Source organism: Agelaius tricolor, unplaced genomic scaffold (assembly GCF_023055355.1).
Source record: "Agelaius tricolor isolate 1412-34295 unplaced genomic scaffold, bAgeTri1.0.p SCAF_4, whole genome shotgun sequence".
Classification (NCBI taxonomy): domain Eukaryota; kingdom Metazoa; phylum Chordata; class Aves; order Passeriformes; family Icteridae; genus Agelaius; species Agelaius tricolor.
Genome location: NW_027269264.1, coordinates 46671708 through 46688897, shown reverse-complemented (window position 1 = coordinate 46688897; position 17190 = coordinate 46671708). Strand labels below are relative to the sequence as shown.

At 40.1% G+C, this 17190-nt stretch overlaps 1 protein-coding gene across 2 annotated transcripts in view; it reads right to left on the bottom strand.

Annotated features, from left to right (window-relative positions):
* Nucleotides 1–6444, bottom strand: part of RANBP3L (RAN binding protein 3 like) — a 32565-nt gene extending 26121 nt beyond the window's left edge. For both annotated transcript variants that reach the window (XM_071425538.1, XM_071425537.1), the window contains exon 1: nt 6028–6444. In XM_071425538.1, coding sequence (XP_071281639.1) covers nt 6028–6271 — 244 coding nt within the window. In that variant the 5' untranslated portion in view covers nt 6272–6444. The remainder of the gene's footprint in view (nt 1–6027) is intronic.
* Between the last annotated feature and the right edge of the window lie 10746 nt (nt 6445–17190).

Here is a 17190-nt window from a genome sequence, read left to right as displayed (position 1 = left end):
CTATTGCCTTTTCTAAAGCTATTGAGACTTCACAAAATATATACATTAAAAAGTAAATGGGACGCTGATGATTTTGAAAATTTTAGAGTTGTTATTACTATTGTCCCATACTGCCCTAAACACAGATAATTGATCCATAACCTTTGAGGGCTAAGGACACAGTGGAGAGAATATAAGCACCTATCTGTTTCTAATTTTCAGGCAGTACTACACCTGAAATAATGCAAAAAGTGGTGACAGTACTGTTTCTCTCTTTCTCTCAAAAAAATGCAAAAAAATTCCCTCAAAACTTTCAGAAGGTAAGATAGGACTTGTGATCTCAATACAAGTTTTTAATTTCTGATGTTGAAACAGTTAATTTTTATGTTTTCAATTTTTAAAAATTAAATCTGTTGCATCTCCATCATTAAAAAACTGGCCAGAAGACTGAAAATTCTTTAATTCATATCCATAGCAAAAACTTACACATTTTTTAAAGTAAAGATTGACCAGTTGCCTTGGAAAGGCTGAGCCCAGCAGTGGCAGCATTTCTGGGATAATGAATTTAAGAAGGGCAAAAAAGTACTGCACAAGGATAATTGCAGCTGTGAGAGGAGTGAGAATGTGAGAGAGGAACAGCTCTGCACACACCAAGGTCAGTGAAGGAGGAGAGAGAGAGAACGTGGATAGTGAGGCAGCTGTGCCCCTGCAGGCCCTGCAGGCCCAGGGGGGAGCAGAGATCCACCTGCAGCCCCTGGAGGAGCCACAGCAGAGCAGGTGGGTGTGCCTGAAGGAGGCTGTGACCCCATGGGAAGCCCGTGCTGGAGCAGGCTCCTGGCAGGAGCTGTGGCCTGTGCAGAGCAGCCCTCACTGGAGCAGGCTCCTGGCAGGAGCTGTGGCCTGTGCAGAGAGCAGCCCTCACTGGAGCAGGCTCCTGGCAGGAGCTGTGGCCCATGCAGAGAGCAGCCCCTCACTGGAGCGGGCTCCTGGCAGGAGCTGTGGCCTGTGCAGAGCAGCCCTCACTGGAGCAGGCTCCTGGCAGGAGCTGTGGAGAGGAGCCCTCACTGGAGCAGGTTCCCTGGCAGGGCCTGTGCAGAGAGCCCCTCACTGGAGCAGGCTCCTGGCAGGAGCTGTGACCCATGGAAAGAGCAGCCCTCACTGCTGGCAGGAGCTGTGACCCCACTGTGGACCCACACGGGATGAATTCATGGAAAATGACAGTGTGTGGAAGGGACTCAAGTCATAGAAGTTCATTGAGGACTGTCTCCTGTGGGAATGATCCTGGAGCAGGGGAAGAGTGTGAGGAGTCCCTCCTGTGACAAGGAAGAAGTGGCAGAGACAACGTATGACAGAGCTGACCATAACCCCCATTGCCCATGCACCTGCCCAGTGAGAGGAGGCAGAGAAAAGAGGGAGTGAGTTAAGGCTGTAAAGGGTGGGAAGACTTTTTTTTTTTTTTTTTAAGAATTGGGTTTAGTTCTCACTAACATATTCTAATTCTAATTTGACTGGTATTAAACTAAATTGACTTCCCCTCTTTTTCCTGTGATGATAATTGCTGAGTGTTCTCTCCCTGTTCTTATCTCAACTCATGAGCCTTCCATAATTTTCTCTCCCCAGTTCATCTGACGGAGTGAAAGAGTGGTTTTGGTAACACCTAGCATTAAGCCAGGGTCAACATACCATAACATTAAATAAATAAAACAAACAAAAAGGAAAATAATGGCACAAACCAAAACCAAACAGAAGTCCCCTTCTTAATCAGAAAAAAACTTTCTCAAATAGAATATGATACTTGAAAATTGCATGATGTCCAAATAATTTCACTGACTTAAAAAAACCTTTAACTGCATCCAACTTTTGCTTTACAGCATCCTAGTAAGCACTGCACAACACACAAAGGCTTCATGACAATTTATAATTAGCTTATGATTTTATCCTATCAAATACATTGAATTATCAAATTTCTGTGCTCTGATATGGTACAGCATACTTTGGAATCTTTGCATGTTATTGCTATAATTTGCAAAAACAGAAGCAGAGACCCTGCTGTATTTTGATGCTACAGCTTAGATTGCTGGTTCCCACAGAACTCTAACCAAACGAGGTTAATCTATTGATTAGTGAATCTATTGATTATTATTATAACAAATTCTTGCACATAAGACTGCCATTTTGATTGTTTCACATCTAAACTATCTCAATGAGAACATGTAATTTGGGAAGATGTTGAGAAGAAAAGAAGATTTAATGTCACTTCAGTTACTACATCCCCAGAAGTAGTTTTATGTCACTAAAGTAATACGGGGAAAAAAACCACATTGAAAAACTTTGACTCTGTCACTAATGAATATGGGCTATGTAGAGCTATTACTTGAAAAAACACTAAGTCAAAATTTTGTGGCAATATACATGAAAGAAGAGAAGCAACAATGGACTAGCATTTAAGTGGGAGACATGGATTGAGAAATTTACATTGATAAATAAAATTAATAAAATAATTTAATAAAATTAATTATTTTCACTATGCTAGATGATGGTCTGTACATTAGTGACTTCAAGGAGCAACAGAGTTAAACTATGTAATAATATGACCAATTTTTATTCAAAATGCTGCAAAAACATAGAAAACTATCAATACTTTAGACAGCAAAACTGCAACAGGCAGAAGAAAAATTCATATAGTGAAAAAAAGAAAAAAGTTCAATTTACAAAATATTACGCTCTCTAAGCTTGGGCTCATGTCTAAATATCGTTTCTGGCTTTTGATAGAAAAGACATCTGTCAATATTTCCAGTGATGGACCATTTTCATCTAAAATTAGATGGAAGTTAACGAAAACTTTTGTCTTCTCTCAAGGAGAAGTCAAGAACAGGATTTGCCAAACCCACAACAGAACCATAGTTTCTGGTTTTGAAATACTCATGGAAGTTCACAACATCAAGCAGAGTCAATTCACAGCCAAGAGGAAGTGCCACAGTGCTGCCAGCCAGCATCTCGGGTCCCTCCACGGCCCCACTATGTAAGCCAGGCTTCCCTCTGCCAAAACTTAAATATTTAAAACAGATGACATGAGGCAAAATGGGGGCATCCTTGAACTTCATGCAACCAACTTAATAAAATGGATCAGCTTAAAAGGACTATGAGAAAGGGCTTATGAAATTTCCCATTGCTGACCCCGAGTTACAGGTTGTTCCCAGAAGTGGTGGGCAGGTGAGCATTCCTATGGAATTCACACACAGAGCTGGCAGCACCTTTGAAAAAACAGGTCACTAAGTAAAGCTCTAAATGTGGACCTGGAAACCTTGGAAACCTACTTTCAGATTCTCATCTATTAGTCTTTATACTTTTGATTCTTCTTATGAAGCATATTTAATCCTTTCTAAGACAACTGTCTTTAAAAATAAGATCAGTTTTAATACCATGACTGGGGATTTTCCAAGCAAGCTTACATAATTTTTTTTTGCTAGAGATGTTGTAACACAAGATTGATTGCTTCAATTTCCATCTACATCTATTATATGTACATAAGGGGTTTTATTTAATCTGTAAACATTAAATAAGAAATAAAAATAAGGTAATAAATCAAATTAAATTCTAATCAGAAGAGTTTCCCATAGACAAAAGGAAATAAGGTTATAAATCAAACTAAATTCTAATCAGGAGAGTTTCTCATACACAATGGTATCAGAGATGTATGTTGCTATACAGCAACATACAGCTTCAGTATCTTAGTCATAGTTCCAGACCTGTATGCTAATGGAATTTTTTCTTTTATAATACTCTTCTGAATGTCAGTGTACCAATAAATTTCCAACAATTCCTCATGAATCCTGATTTTCCAAATCAGTTCAACAGCAATCATTCTAAATAGTTAAAAAAGTATTTTGAGTATGGTTAAAATAAGGTACTTCAAAACTCTTGAGATGAAATCTTTGACAAAGCTTTTTGTTATTTGAAAAAAAAAGGACCACCCATTGCTGTGAATTTTATTTTTAGAGAATTTAAGCATATATCACTGATATTTGGCCACTGGCTGTCCTTGCTGCAGGAGCAACTGTAATTCAGTGGCCCATGAAGAGACTGCTGGACACAGCACTGGGCTCTGTTCAAACACCCTGTAGTAAATATGAAGGGCACATTGCTTGAGTTCACACAGCATCCTGTAAATACAGTTTGGGGAAACCAATAAATAACTTCACACCTCCCTGTTTGAATCAGCAGAGAGTACATCATCAAAGAAGGGAGTTTCTGTTTCATTGCACACAGAAAGAATACAGTTCATCTAATTGACAATTTGAGAAATAAAACTTCTGAAGGAATTTTTCCTAGAACAGCTTTACTACATTTTTGGGACTCCAATATTGCACACTCTTTGTTATACAAATAGTTCATAACCCACATAAATAATTTCCCTGTCATCAGTGGCAGCAGTTATGAGAGCAAGGATTCTTCATGAGGGCACAGTCCTGCATAATCAGACTCTTAATATTTTAAGACATGTTCATTCTCTCCTAAGTCACTCTTCTCAATACTACAGATTCTAAGCACAGATAGGGATTAGGGTGGAAAGGGTTCTTCTATCAAAAAAATTCCATCTAATGCCCCTAGCTCCCACTGTGGTTCATTGCATGCCATGTGAGAGATGAGATTTAAAATTTAAAATACTTCTCTTCAGCCATGGAAATTCAGGGGACAGCCTGTGGAAGCGTTTGTAGATACAGCATATGTCACACCCACTCACCTCTGTAGAGCACACTTCTCATCTTTCATCGGGGTATAACATAAACAGGCATCAAAATAGCAATAAAAACTCTCCTATCTCAGCAACATTGTAACATAATTTCTGAGAGAAATGTAACCCAGTTGGCTTTATTTCAAACATTAGAGTGAAGAAAGTATTTTTGAGAGTCTCATCACTGGAGTGTAATTTTAGCAGTGCTGCAAGCCCAGAAGTAACTGTGTCAGTAGACCAGCAGGGCTGTGCCAAAAAGCGCAACCAAAAATTATTTTAGAAACACTGAAATGCCCCACTGCTCAGAATTTTTAATCTATTGTAAATCTATTGTAAAATAGATTAAAAGACAGTAAAATACCCAATGCAAGGGCAATAAAATTCGTCAGCATAAAAAGTGTTACCTTTTTCAGGGCATTGTACCAAATTTAAATTTCATAAATCCCTACGAGATAACACAGAAGTTAGATAACACACAAATCCTCAGGGGGTTTGTGCAGAAATTTAATGTATGGGTAATAAGGTCATGACCCACCAACATTCACACATCCATAAATTTCAGTGAGTAGGCTGGACTGTGTGCTGAATATTAAGCAAAAACTGAAAGGCTGGTCAACTGACAAATTAGCCCAACTTCTCTAAAATGTATCATTCATAACATCAGGCTTAGCCCTTGAAAGTCCTCTTGGTAATTTCGGTTCATTCATCAACCCCTGTAGTAAACAATGGCTGGTGGCATTATCTGCAAAAAGTCCTTAATATTAGCACTTGTTTTCGTTATGCATCCTCATCAGTTTTTAATGATACTGATAAATGACTCTTAATTCATGGCTCTCCTCACTACCTAAATAAGGGATTTTGGTGTCCACCTCTGCAGACAGGCATCAGTCTGAGGAGCTAGGGCAGGACAGTTTTGCTCCCAAGGTGCAGGGCACGTCAGGGCATGAATGTCCAGGAAAACGAATGTTGCTTCCAGGTACGGCCAGGAATGCAAATGCTATTCCCACCCATTGTCAGGCCCAGCATCTAGGAAAACTGCAGAAAGCTGGAATGGCGGGGGAATCAGAAACATAGAGAGTCCACATACACACATCTGGTAGTGTCCTTTCCTCGAGTAAAATATGAATTGGAGGTTTCCGACAGATTACCAGTAAAAACAATGTAATAAAACAGCACAGCCAGCCAAGCTCTTGTTTCGCATTATACACTGCACTGTTACCAACCAGCACATTCTTTGTGTTTATCCCATTCCCAAAAAAAAAACCCGGGGGAACGCAAGAGACATGCAAAAGACAATAGCTAACAAAATCTACCTGTAAAGCATTCCTCTTTGGGATCTAGCGTGCTGCCGCGGGAGCCTCGGCAGGGCCTGGGCATGGTCTGTTCTTGCAGGTGAGCAGCTCGGGGCACAGCCCGGGGACCACCGGGCCAGTCTCTTCTCTTGGGGACGTCGGGCACCTTCGCACCCCGCCGGGCTCTGTCACAGCCAGCGCAGGAGCACCGCGTGCCTGCACATAAAACATTCCCTTTGCGAGCAGGAATTGGCTCGTTTCTCATTATGAGGCCAGCATGAGTACCCTTTTACATACACCTCTCTCTCTGTAGGTAATCGGACATGTTATATACGCCGGAGCCGGCTCTGTAAACCTGCCCCCCGAGCCGCTCGGGGCCTGGGGACGCCGGTGCGGGCGGGCGGCGCTTCCTGCAGCGAGACGGGGATGGAGCGGCGCCGGCGGCCGGCGGGGACAGCCCGGGGCTGGAGCCCGGGGCCGGCTCCTCGCCCGCGGGGCGGGCCATGGGAGGGGACTCGGGAAGAAAGCCGGGCACGGGAATGCGGGGAGGGAGAGAGGGCGGGCGCGGGAGCTGCGCTGCTCGGGCGGTGCGGGGGCTCGGACACGGGTGAGCTCCCGTGAATACTGTGCCTGCTGGGGGGGGGGGGGGGGGGGGGGGGGGGGGGTTGGCTTTTTTTTGTTTTCAAAAAGAAGATTAAATATCAAGCAGGGTAGGCGAACACCGTTGTTGTTCGCAGGCTGACGTGAACCAAGTGCAGCGTCAGCACAAATAGGTGTTGCGGTCCCTCCTTCCAGACGCGCTGTGCTGCGAGGTCTAAAGCCTCGCCTGTGCGTCCTGATGCTCTCTTAAATGGCAACAGCCCCAGATTCTTAAAGTGGGAGCTATTTCAGGCCATAATGTACTGCAGGCCTGGTGTCAAACTGCCTATAATCATAACAGTTCAAGACAAAAAGGCAGAAACAGAATCATACGCCTTGTCTAATCTGGTGTCTTTGCACAGCCAATATCAGATGTTCCAAAGAAACAAAGAAAAAAAGATACAAGAAGTCCAAGAGCACACAGATGCTCCGTGGTTTTCTGTCATTAGAGACTCAGTGTGTGTTGGCGTAACTTCTAAAGTGTGCCATTTAACCCTTCTGCAGAAGAATCAGAGAAACTTTTAGACTGGAAAATACCTCTAAGATCAAAGTCCTACCTTAACCCAGCATTTCCAAGTTCCTCATTAAACCATGTTTCCGAGTACCACATCTACACCTTTTTTAAATACCTTCAGGGATGATGACTCTACCACTTCCTTTGGCAGCCTATTCCAGTACCTGACAACCCTTTTGGTGAAGGAAATTTTCCTAATACACAATCTAAATCTCTCCTGGAGCAACTTGAGGCCCATTTCCTCTTGTCCTGTGGCTTGTTGTCTGGAAGAAGAGGCCGAGCTCCACCTGGCTGCACCCTCCTTCTCTGGACATGCTCCAGCACCTCACTGTCCTGTGGTGAGAGTCCCAAAACTGAACATAACACTTGGGGTGCAGAAACCTGAGCCTTAACTGTTAGAACTTGGTATTTTTGTGAATTGTATGTGCCACTTCTGTATAAACCTTAATAAGTCCTTGACTTGTGGTGTGCACTTCATCGTCACATTCCACAGCAGTCACAGTATTGCATGAAGTTTGTAATTTTTGTTTTGCAAGTTTTCAGTTTAAGTTGAATATTGCCTAGTTACTATTATGTGCAACACTCCTATTCCACCTTCTCAATAACATTTCATTGTTTTATACTTTTGTCATATATTCTGGTTATCTTCTTATCTGAGATACACTGTTCAAAATTTTTCAGTCATTATTTCTTTTGAATTCACAAACACCCTGCTCTAGATGGAGGTGGCCATTAGGAAGTTGCAGAAAAGGTAATGGCACAGAGCTATGTCTAATTTGTCCAGTGAAACCAACTGCACTGTCTGACAACAGATATAGATATTTGAAAGTAATGACTTTAACTCCCATAACAATCTTTGTAGAGTTGTGTGGGATTAATAGATATCCATAAGGATAACTGCTGGAGAAGGAGAAAGTATTTCTGTGGAAACATCACATTATCCTCTCCTGTTTTCAGCCTCAGCATCCATTGCTAACCACTGCTCAAGAAAGGATTCTGTGGTACCACTCAGCATCACTATTCTTATATCCTTTCTTAATACTATATTCATTTTCTTTGCCAAACTCCATTAAATAATAAAATCTTTAATACATTGTGACAGCCAAGCTGGTACATAACATCATCTGAAATTGGCAACTAAAAGTAAAAAGAAAGATGAAATAATTTGGAAATCATAAAGCACACATATCTATTTTTTGACATTTCAACTATGAATATGGAAGTTAATCAACAATTAGCTTCTCCATAAGTAGTTTTTCATCACATCAAGATGAAATTACTTTTGTATTAAGTGAGAGAAAAGTAAAAAGCAGAGTAGGTATCTGGGTCTACTCTTAGCTAGGTCACAATATGAATTCCTATTAGTTCAAGCTCTGAATGGTACAATGTTCTTTGCTAGGCAAAGTAACTATGAATCCTAGATCAAATTATTAGTCTAACACTTTTCTGAACACTCAGTTATAACAAACAAAACCAAGTGTTTGCAACTAGTGTTCAGACAAAATCCTGAAAATGTCTGCATATGTCCTGCTGTATTGACTTCTCTGGCTCTCTTCTCTGCCAACTTGTTTCTATCAACAGAACCTCTAAGGACAGCACAGGTTCTGGGAATGTCAGCACAATGCACTCACATTACTCCTACTTATCCAAAGATAACATTTGGGAATTTCTTATTTAACATTAATAAAGTAAGCAAAATACATTCATTTTAATTTATAGATACATTAATCACTCAACCAAGCCCTTATTCTCCACTTATTAAAATGTTAGGAGGGAATATAATTAATATCAAATGTGGTAACAGTGCTGTTGAGGTTTAACCCCAGCCACAGCTGAGCTCCAAGCAGCCACTCACTCTGTCCCTCCTTTTCCAGTATCAGGGAGAGAATTGGAAGGGTAAAAGCTGGAAAACTCATGGGTTGAGATAAAGATAATAGGGAAAGCAAAAGCAAAGGAAAACAAGGAATTAAGTCACCACTTCCCATGAGCAGGCAGGTGTTCATCCATCTCCGGAAGAGTAGAGTCCCATCAAATGTAAAGTGACTTGGGAAGACAAATGCCATCAATCCAAATGTTCCCCTCCTCTTCTTGCCCCCAGTTTATATCCTGAGCATGATGTCATATGGTCTGGAATATCCCTTTGGTCAGTTTGGGTCACCTGTTCTGGCTTTGTCTCCTCCCAACCTCCCAGGCACCCCCAGCTTCACTGCCAGCTTTGCCGTTCAAAAGCAGAAAAGGCCTTGGCCCTGTGTAAGCTCTGCTCAGCAATAACAAAAACATCTCTGTAGTATCAGCCCTGTGTTCAGAACAAATCCAAAACATAGCCCTGTACTAGCCACTGTGAAGAAAATTAGCTGTACCCCAGCTGAAACCAGCACAAGTGCATTCCCCTCCTGCATGCAGAGCACTGATGAGTACATGGAACAGACCTGACTCTACACTTGATCTCTGAGGAACACCACTGAGAAATGGTCACCAGTCAGTGTAGTCCCTTTTGAGCCCTGCCATCCAACCTGTTCTTCACCCAGCACACCGTCAGCCTGCTCATCCCACTGCTGGACAACTTTCCCAGGAGGATACTATGAAGGACAAAAGTATCAAAAGCCTTACTAAAACCCGGAAAACATCCACTCCCTTCCCTTCACCCACTACACAGCTGACCTTCTTGTAGAAAGATACCAGATGAGATGAACATAAATTTCCGTCTGTGAACTCATGTTGCCTATGCCTGATGGTTTTATTGTTCTTTAAATGCCTTTCTTCACACTCTCTACCCCCCATAGGTTCTTTTTTTGATGGTACGAACATCTAAGCCCACACAAGCTGTATTTGTCCCCAGCACATCCTCTGAATGTGCAAGGCAGGAGAGCAGGGCTGCTGTAACACCACACACGAGTGCACACACAGTCCTCCCAGAGTCAGGGCTGCTCCCAGTGCATTTCTCCACTCTCAGCAGAACCACACACTCCCACTGCTAGACTTTTAACATTGTATTTTTTCTTATTAAAGCATTTATTCTTTAAATAAGCCTGAGTCACAAAGCCAGCTAGACAACCACCTCCTAAATCATTATGCCATCTGTAGACTGTTGATGTAAGTGTAGAACAGCTGCAGGCTTCCAATGTCTAGAAAACCCACACATATTCACTGGTGATTTACCCAAAGACAGCTACTTTTTGAGCAACACCAGCCAATTTTTGACTCATTCTACATGAGCTTTATATTGTGGAGTATACAAAGTTTTCGTCAGGACTTGATGCAGTACTAAAGCAAAAGACTAGAAAAACTTTATCTGAAAATATGTAAGGGCAGTATCAATAATCCAAACACACATGTACAGAGCAACTTTTACTCCAGAGCCTAATTTTATGATTCAATTTGAAATATTTGGACCATTATTTTAAATCACTCATGGTATTTAGCAAGACAATAGTACTTAACTTGATCCAACATTTTGGAGTACATCATGAGTGAGTATTCAACAAGTCATCCAACACTGTAAAAACTAAGCAAAATACTTCTGACATTTCTGGATTTCAGACAGGAATCAAGAAAATAATTGTCAACAAATACTGTAAGAGATGTTAAGGCCTCCAGGAAAACACATTCCTGTTTTCTGTATCCAAATCCCTGTTTTCTTAAACTACAATTACTTTCTAATTTCAAGCACTCAAGTAACGCATCTAGATTAAGAGCCCCATTGCTCTGCTTCTACTCTGTACCTCAGAGAGAGCAGTTGCTGGCATCTGCCCCTGAGGCAGGGCAACCAGGTTCCTTGTTAGCAAATCCTTTTTTTAAAAGATTAAAGCAAAACAGTGCTAAATAACTTATATAACAATGAACAATTCTATTGAAACCGTAACTGGAAAAAAATGAAAAGGGTTATATAGCTGTTCTGGAGGATGTGATCACCCTAAGAAAGGAAATATGGAAACAGAAAAACGGGGAAGGAGAGATATGACACCATAAGAGATAGAAAGATATCACCACCCATGGCTCCAGCCATGTGTGGGTGATTGTTGTCTGTGGTTGTTGTATGGAGCCCTGGTCTATTGCAGGTGGGGACCCAGAGCATCAGAAATTGGGGTTTTATAACCCTGGTTCTCCCCATAAATGCCCCAGAACCTCCACCAGGAGCTCTGGCCATGGTCAGTCTGGAAGATTCTGGAAGTGTGGTGGAGAGGAGGTGGTCAGACTGTCTGTGTATCTGTCTGTGCCAGGACAAAGTTCCTGAGGAAACTTCCAGAGTTGTGTATTGGCACAGTGGTGGATTGTGGTGTGAGAAGGAGACCAGCAGAGAAAAAACCTCTACCGTGCCTCAGCAGGATCTATTGCTTAAGGACAGCTTGTCTTTTAGTTCAAAACCAGCTTTTTAAAGGCAAAACTCACCTGCAAGGTGCAGCTGTTTTGCTACAGTGATTTATTCCAGTGATCTGAGCTGCCTCTGGACAGACACTGTCCCTTTAGTGACTGCAGAAGGAGCATGGATTCTCAAGGATTCCCTTCAGACAACTTCCAAGTGAGAGAGATGAATAATTTCTTGTATAGTCCACACTGAGGCAACTGTCCTTCTGAACTCTGTGGAAATCTTTCCAGTAGCTTGTGCATAAAAATAAATACTTAAAAATACTTAAAAACCACAAGATTTAAGTATTTGCAGAATCATACCTGCTTTTTGTATGCGTTAAAATGCCACTTATTGTAAAACACAACAGATAGGCCTTCTTCTTTATATGGCATGTATTTGTAGTCATATCTTTGTGTTCAAATATAAGATAGAAAGAATATTTTCTTGTTTTTCTTTGTCTACCTTTCTCATCCATCTGATGTATTTCACAGGGTGTTATCAGCAACATGGCATTGCAAAATGCAAAATCTGATGCTGTGCTGCATTGTTGCTATGACAATACTGCATGTTCTGCTGTAAGTGACTCAGTAAATTAACTCCATGCAACATCCTGACAACTGTCCAGTGGTTCTGTAATAGATATGCCAGGACATCATTGGTATCACTTAATGCTATGTTCAAAAGGCTTGGTTTTAATTAACGTGCTTCCAGTAATTAGTGAAAGAAAATTGAAGGAGGACTAGGATATAAAACTCCTGCTGTGCTCAGCCTGACAGGATCAGAGCATGCACTGTCTTGTTTGCTCTTCAAGAGGAGAGGACTGAAAAAGGTTCTTCCAATTTCCCAAAAATCTCAAGCCATGTTAACAGCCACCTCAAAGACTTCTCTAAGAGCTAGTCCAGAGATAGAACTGAAAGAATGAGAATAAATGAAGAAGAGATGTCTAGGAAAGCAAGAAAATACTGATTAAAACAAAAGCTAAATGAATATGCCATGAGGTCTAGTGGTGCACACATACCTTGACAATTATAGTGAAAACCTGCTTTTGCTAAGGAATAACTGGAGATTTTGCCTTGCTGTTAACAAGGACTGTATTCTCTTTTGGTGTCTGTTTTAATACACCCCTTTTTCATTGAGTTTCCATTCTTTCCTCTGTTGATATTGAACTCTCATTCCTCCTGGGATAGGAAATGGACTCATTACCATCAGACCTGTAATCAAATACAGAAGCACAATAAGCTGCAAGACTTACTATAAATCTCATTTTTATGCTTTAATTTATATACATATAATATTTCAGGCATCTGTAAAGTTTTGATTGTACTGCAGAAATGCATTTGAGTGGCAGAAAATTCACTGATTAACAGGCTGCTTATGTTTAATGATGCATATGCTGAGGAATGTGTCTTAAATTGAAACCATTACACTCTTTGCAGTAGGTTTGCATCTTCTTTAGCTGTGGTTTGTGTTTTACCTTCATTTACCAGCGCTGTTTAACCTCTTTGTTAGCAGCATAAGCAGTGGTGTTGAGGGCACCCTCAGCAAGTTTTCTGGAGACTGGGGACGTCAAGCTGTGTGTAGCTGTCTTAGGCTACAGTGGCATTTGAGTAAATGCTACATAGCAAGAAAATGTAGTTTAGCATCACAAAAAATAACACTGGTTAATAATGGATGAAGTTATGGTACTAACACAATTATACCTTGAAGGTGCATAAATTTTAAGGATAAGAATGTAGAGAAAAGGATTGTTATTGCTTCAATCATCTGTCAGGACAAGAGCAAATGGATTAATAGGATAGGAAAATTGTTTTCTATTTCACCATTTCAGAGGAGCAATTTCCCAAAAGATTCCCACCCATTAGATGGAAGACAATTACACTGTTCATATTTGTTGAAAAAAAGAATAGGCTGGAGCCCTTTGTGCTCCCGGAAGGGTTTCCATTTGGTGACTCAGCTACCAAGAGCCATCAGCAGATTATTGTGCAGTAGAACAGACACTTTTGATGATTACTTCAGATTTCAGGCAAAAGTTGGTTTTATTGTCCATTGGGTTATCTTTCAACCATTTGCAAATTAGATGACTGAACAGTAAGAATCAATTCAGTTCCTTGTGGTCCCATAGTATTACATTTTTTTGTGTCTTCATTTGGTTCTTTGCAAGTACAAAGTTAATTCCTGGAGCAAAGAATAAATGAAATTCTTTGCTGCACTGTGCAAGGAGGTCATGAAATGTTCAGAATTACCCCTTTTAACAATAATCTTTATTAATCTGTAAATCAATGAGTAGCAAAAGCTGCTTCAGCTGTTAGGACTCATGAGTGTTTTAGCACATGCAGAACAATCCCTTCTCACTTCTTTTGCTTCTTGAGACATGCAGAGGAAATTCCTTAATCATTTTCTGGGTGCAAAAGTTGTATCACTATAACTATTCAGATTGCTAAAAATAGGGGTTTTTTCCCCTGGTGGGGAAAGAAACCACATTCTTCAACCCAAGTCTTATTTACTTAAGAATTGGGAGAGGAATAAAACCCTAAAGTCCCTTTCTGCTGCTGTGATTAATTGAAACTTGGATATAATCAAACCAAAAAATATATATCCTCATTTACGTAAGAAGTGGGAGAGGAATAAAACCCTAAAGTCCCTTTCTACTGCTGTGATTAATTGAAACTTGGATACAATCAAACCAAAAATATATAGTGCCCCTGGCCAAATCTGATGTTATACTACAAAACCTGAGTAAAAAACAAAGCCTAATTATACAATACAACTAAATGAAACAGTATTTCTCTAAGAGTGTTGGCAAAACATATCCCCACTTCAAAATTGATTAATTAGTCATTTTTTTAAAGCACAAGAATTGTCTGTCAGTAACGCACTAACATGAAATCAGTTAGATAGCCATGGTCCACATGTTTCACACATTTTTTTAGTAGAACCTGAGGCATCTAAAGGCCAGAACCACATGAACTTTATGGAAGTCTGGGACGTACTTTTGATTTCAACAAGAGACTGTTCAAACCCTTAATAAATCCTATTAAACTTACTAAGCTCTAATTCCTTTAAGCAGGCAACCAGACAGATTTGTGATATGAAACATGAAATATTATTTATGTCACTCTTTCACCTTGCTTAAATAGAGATTAATTGTCTAGTCCTTTTTGTATAAAACACACGCACACACAATGCAGTCACTGGTTTTTTTATTGCTTCCTGTATATTGGTTTTTTTATTGCTTCCTGTATTACCTAGGTATATCCTGTGGACTCGATTTCCTAATATAGAATTCATATTTTAATGGCTTTGGATTCTGAATCCTTTAGAGTTCATTTGAAGCTGATACTCAAAGCAAGCCTTGGGTTGTTAAAGCCTACATTAAGTGAAATTGTAAAAAAAGCCTGTACAAGTCCTACGGAATGCAAGTGTCATATTTCACACATCTCTGATAAACACTGAAATCTCCCTGATTTGCCTTCTGTTTAGGCTCAGTTTCAAGAGTTTGGTACTGTAGTTTGTAGGGTGAGCAAAAGGGCAGGTCCCAGTGGAAGAAAATGGAATTTCAGCCGCTGCCATACCACGCTGGCAGGCACCAGGTACAAGAAGGGTTCTTTCCTGGCAGACCCTGTCGTGCAGCTGCCAGGGGTACTGCAGGACTGCCAGGTGTTAGGCCCAGCTCCTCTACCTGTCTGTGAATCATTTCTCAGTGTTTGGCATAAAGGAGAGAAAGGAGGTCAGTTCCCACATCCTAAAGGGTTCGACCTTGCTGACACAGACATGGCAAGGCTGCATTTTACTGCCCTGGACTTCCTCTTAATAAACTAACTTAGTGGGCAGAGAAACTTTTTCAAGCCTCATGAAAGCTACTGTGCTGATATAATCTCCCTATAAGTGAATAACTTGTTTTGGTTTTGTTTTCAGCATCAATATCTTTAGATTACTTTACCTTTGTGTGTGCAAATACATTGCTGATCAAGTAGCTAACTACTCACAGCTGCCAGCTCATGGTATTTTAGAGTAAACAAGAGCTAAAGGAAGTATTTCTGCATGAATAGGCTTTTATGTGATAGCTGTAATACAGCATATTAAAATTACTATAATTGATATTGCTACTGTGGAAACTATTATCATACTATCAGTTGAGTTTTTTGTCATTAGGCAAACACAAACAGGAACAAAGCTATGCATGCTGTATTTTTGTTATCCTTTATTCCAATAAAATCAGAGCAGGCTAATACAAAAGTTATCTGCAATCAAAAGCTATTGCTCAATGTTAGAGCCAAAAGCCTGATTTGAGTCACTGGGACTATGGCAAATGTGAGGATTGACAGATTGGGCTTTTGTGTAAGAGATCAGCAAGTGAAAGGAAAATCAAGGAGAAAGAGAAGTACTTATGTTCCTTTAAGAGAAAACTAGACAGAGAAAATCAGGAAGTAAACTCAAGTAGTTTTGCCTCTCCTAATCACAGATACTTGTCAGTTTCCTCTTTAATTACGTGGAGAATATCATAACAAGAATAGTGGATAATGACAGATTTCACTATAATCCAGAAAAACTTTCATTCTTTAATAGTGTTCACAGAGTTCCTCAGTATGACTGGACATAAATTGTCAGGGAAAAGAAAGTGATAAAAGTTAAAATGCAGCATTGAAAAATACATTCTTGTGGGTTTTTCCTGAGGAAATATGATGACAGATATCTCCCTTTGTGTCTTTCCTATAAAATAAAATGTTTCCATACTCTTAAAATTTAACTACTTACCTTTGTTTTTCCATAACTGTACTTCATTGAAAATGAAGTTTGAGATACTTTACATGTGTAAAACAAGTGATAAATAAGAGCTAACCAGTATTATATACTATTGCACAACTCTATTAAGCCTTTCAACAAACCAATTTACTGTTCAACACATGTCCTGAGAATAACTACATCTGTGTATAATAGCTGAGTGTTCCTGCACCAAGCCCCAGATAACAGCTGCTTATCCTGAAACTGCCCAGTAAAACCCCTAAAACTGAGCAAAAGCATAATTAACACAATGGACAAAGAGAACTTGGACCACTGCTACAGGAGAAACTTTCAGCAAGACAGCAGTAAGTGTGTAAAAATACTATATATAGGAATTACAATGATATAGAGAATCATAAATGAGTAAGGGATGAATTCTTATGACCCAAGGCATAAACCACCAATGCATTTGCTGGTGGTGGGAAGAAATACCCAGCTGAGGTCTTGTGGAATTGGGCATTCCTCTGAAGTTCACTCAAGCTACTTTCATGGACGGAATGGCAAACCATTTTTCTCATATGTGTCTAAAACTAACAGTCTTAAAGCAGGATCTGGCTTTTTTTAAGACCTCCATTTAGTTTTGTGTGAAACCTTTTGGGAATCATTGGACTTCTTTTGATTTAGAAAGCTGTGTCACTTCCCTGTACGATAAGAATGTATATTAGTCACACAATCTCTTTCTGCAAGGAAACTGTTTCTGCTTTCTACTGAAACATAAGTTTTCTGATTCTGTGATTTTGTTAATAGATATTTTGTGACTTCATCTGTCAGGTTACTTTTGCTAAAGACCTGAGCATATTCTGATAATAGTTTGGTAAAATAATAAAATAACAAGGTAGATTGGGAAGAGATGGAAGAAACCAAACAACTGAGGAAATCATCTGCACGAACATTCCTCCTC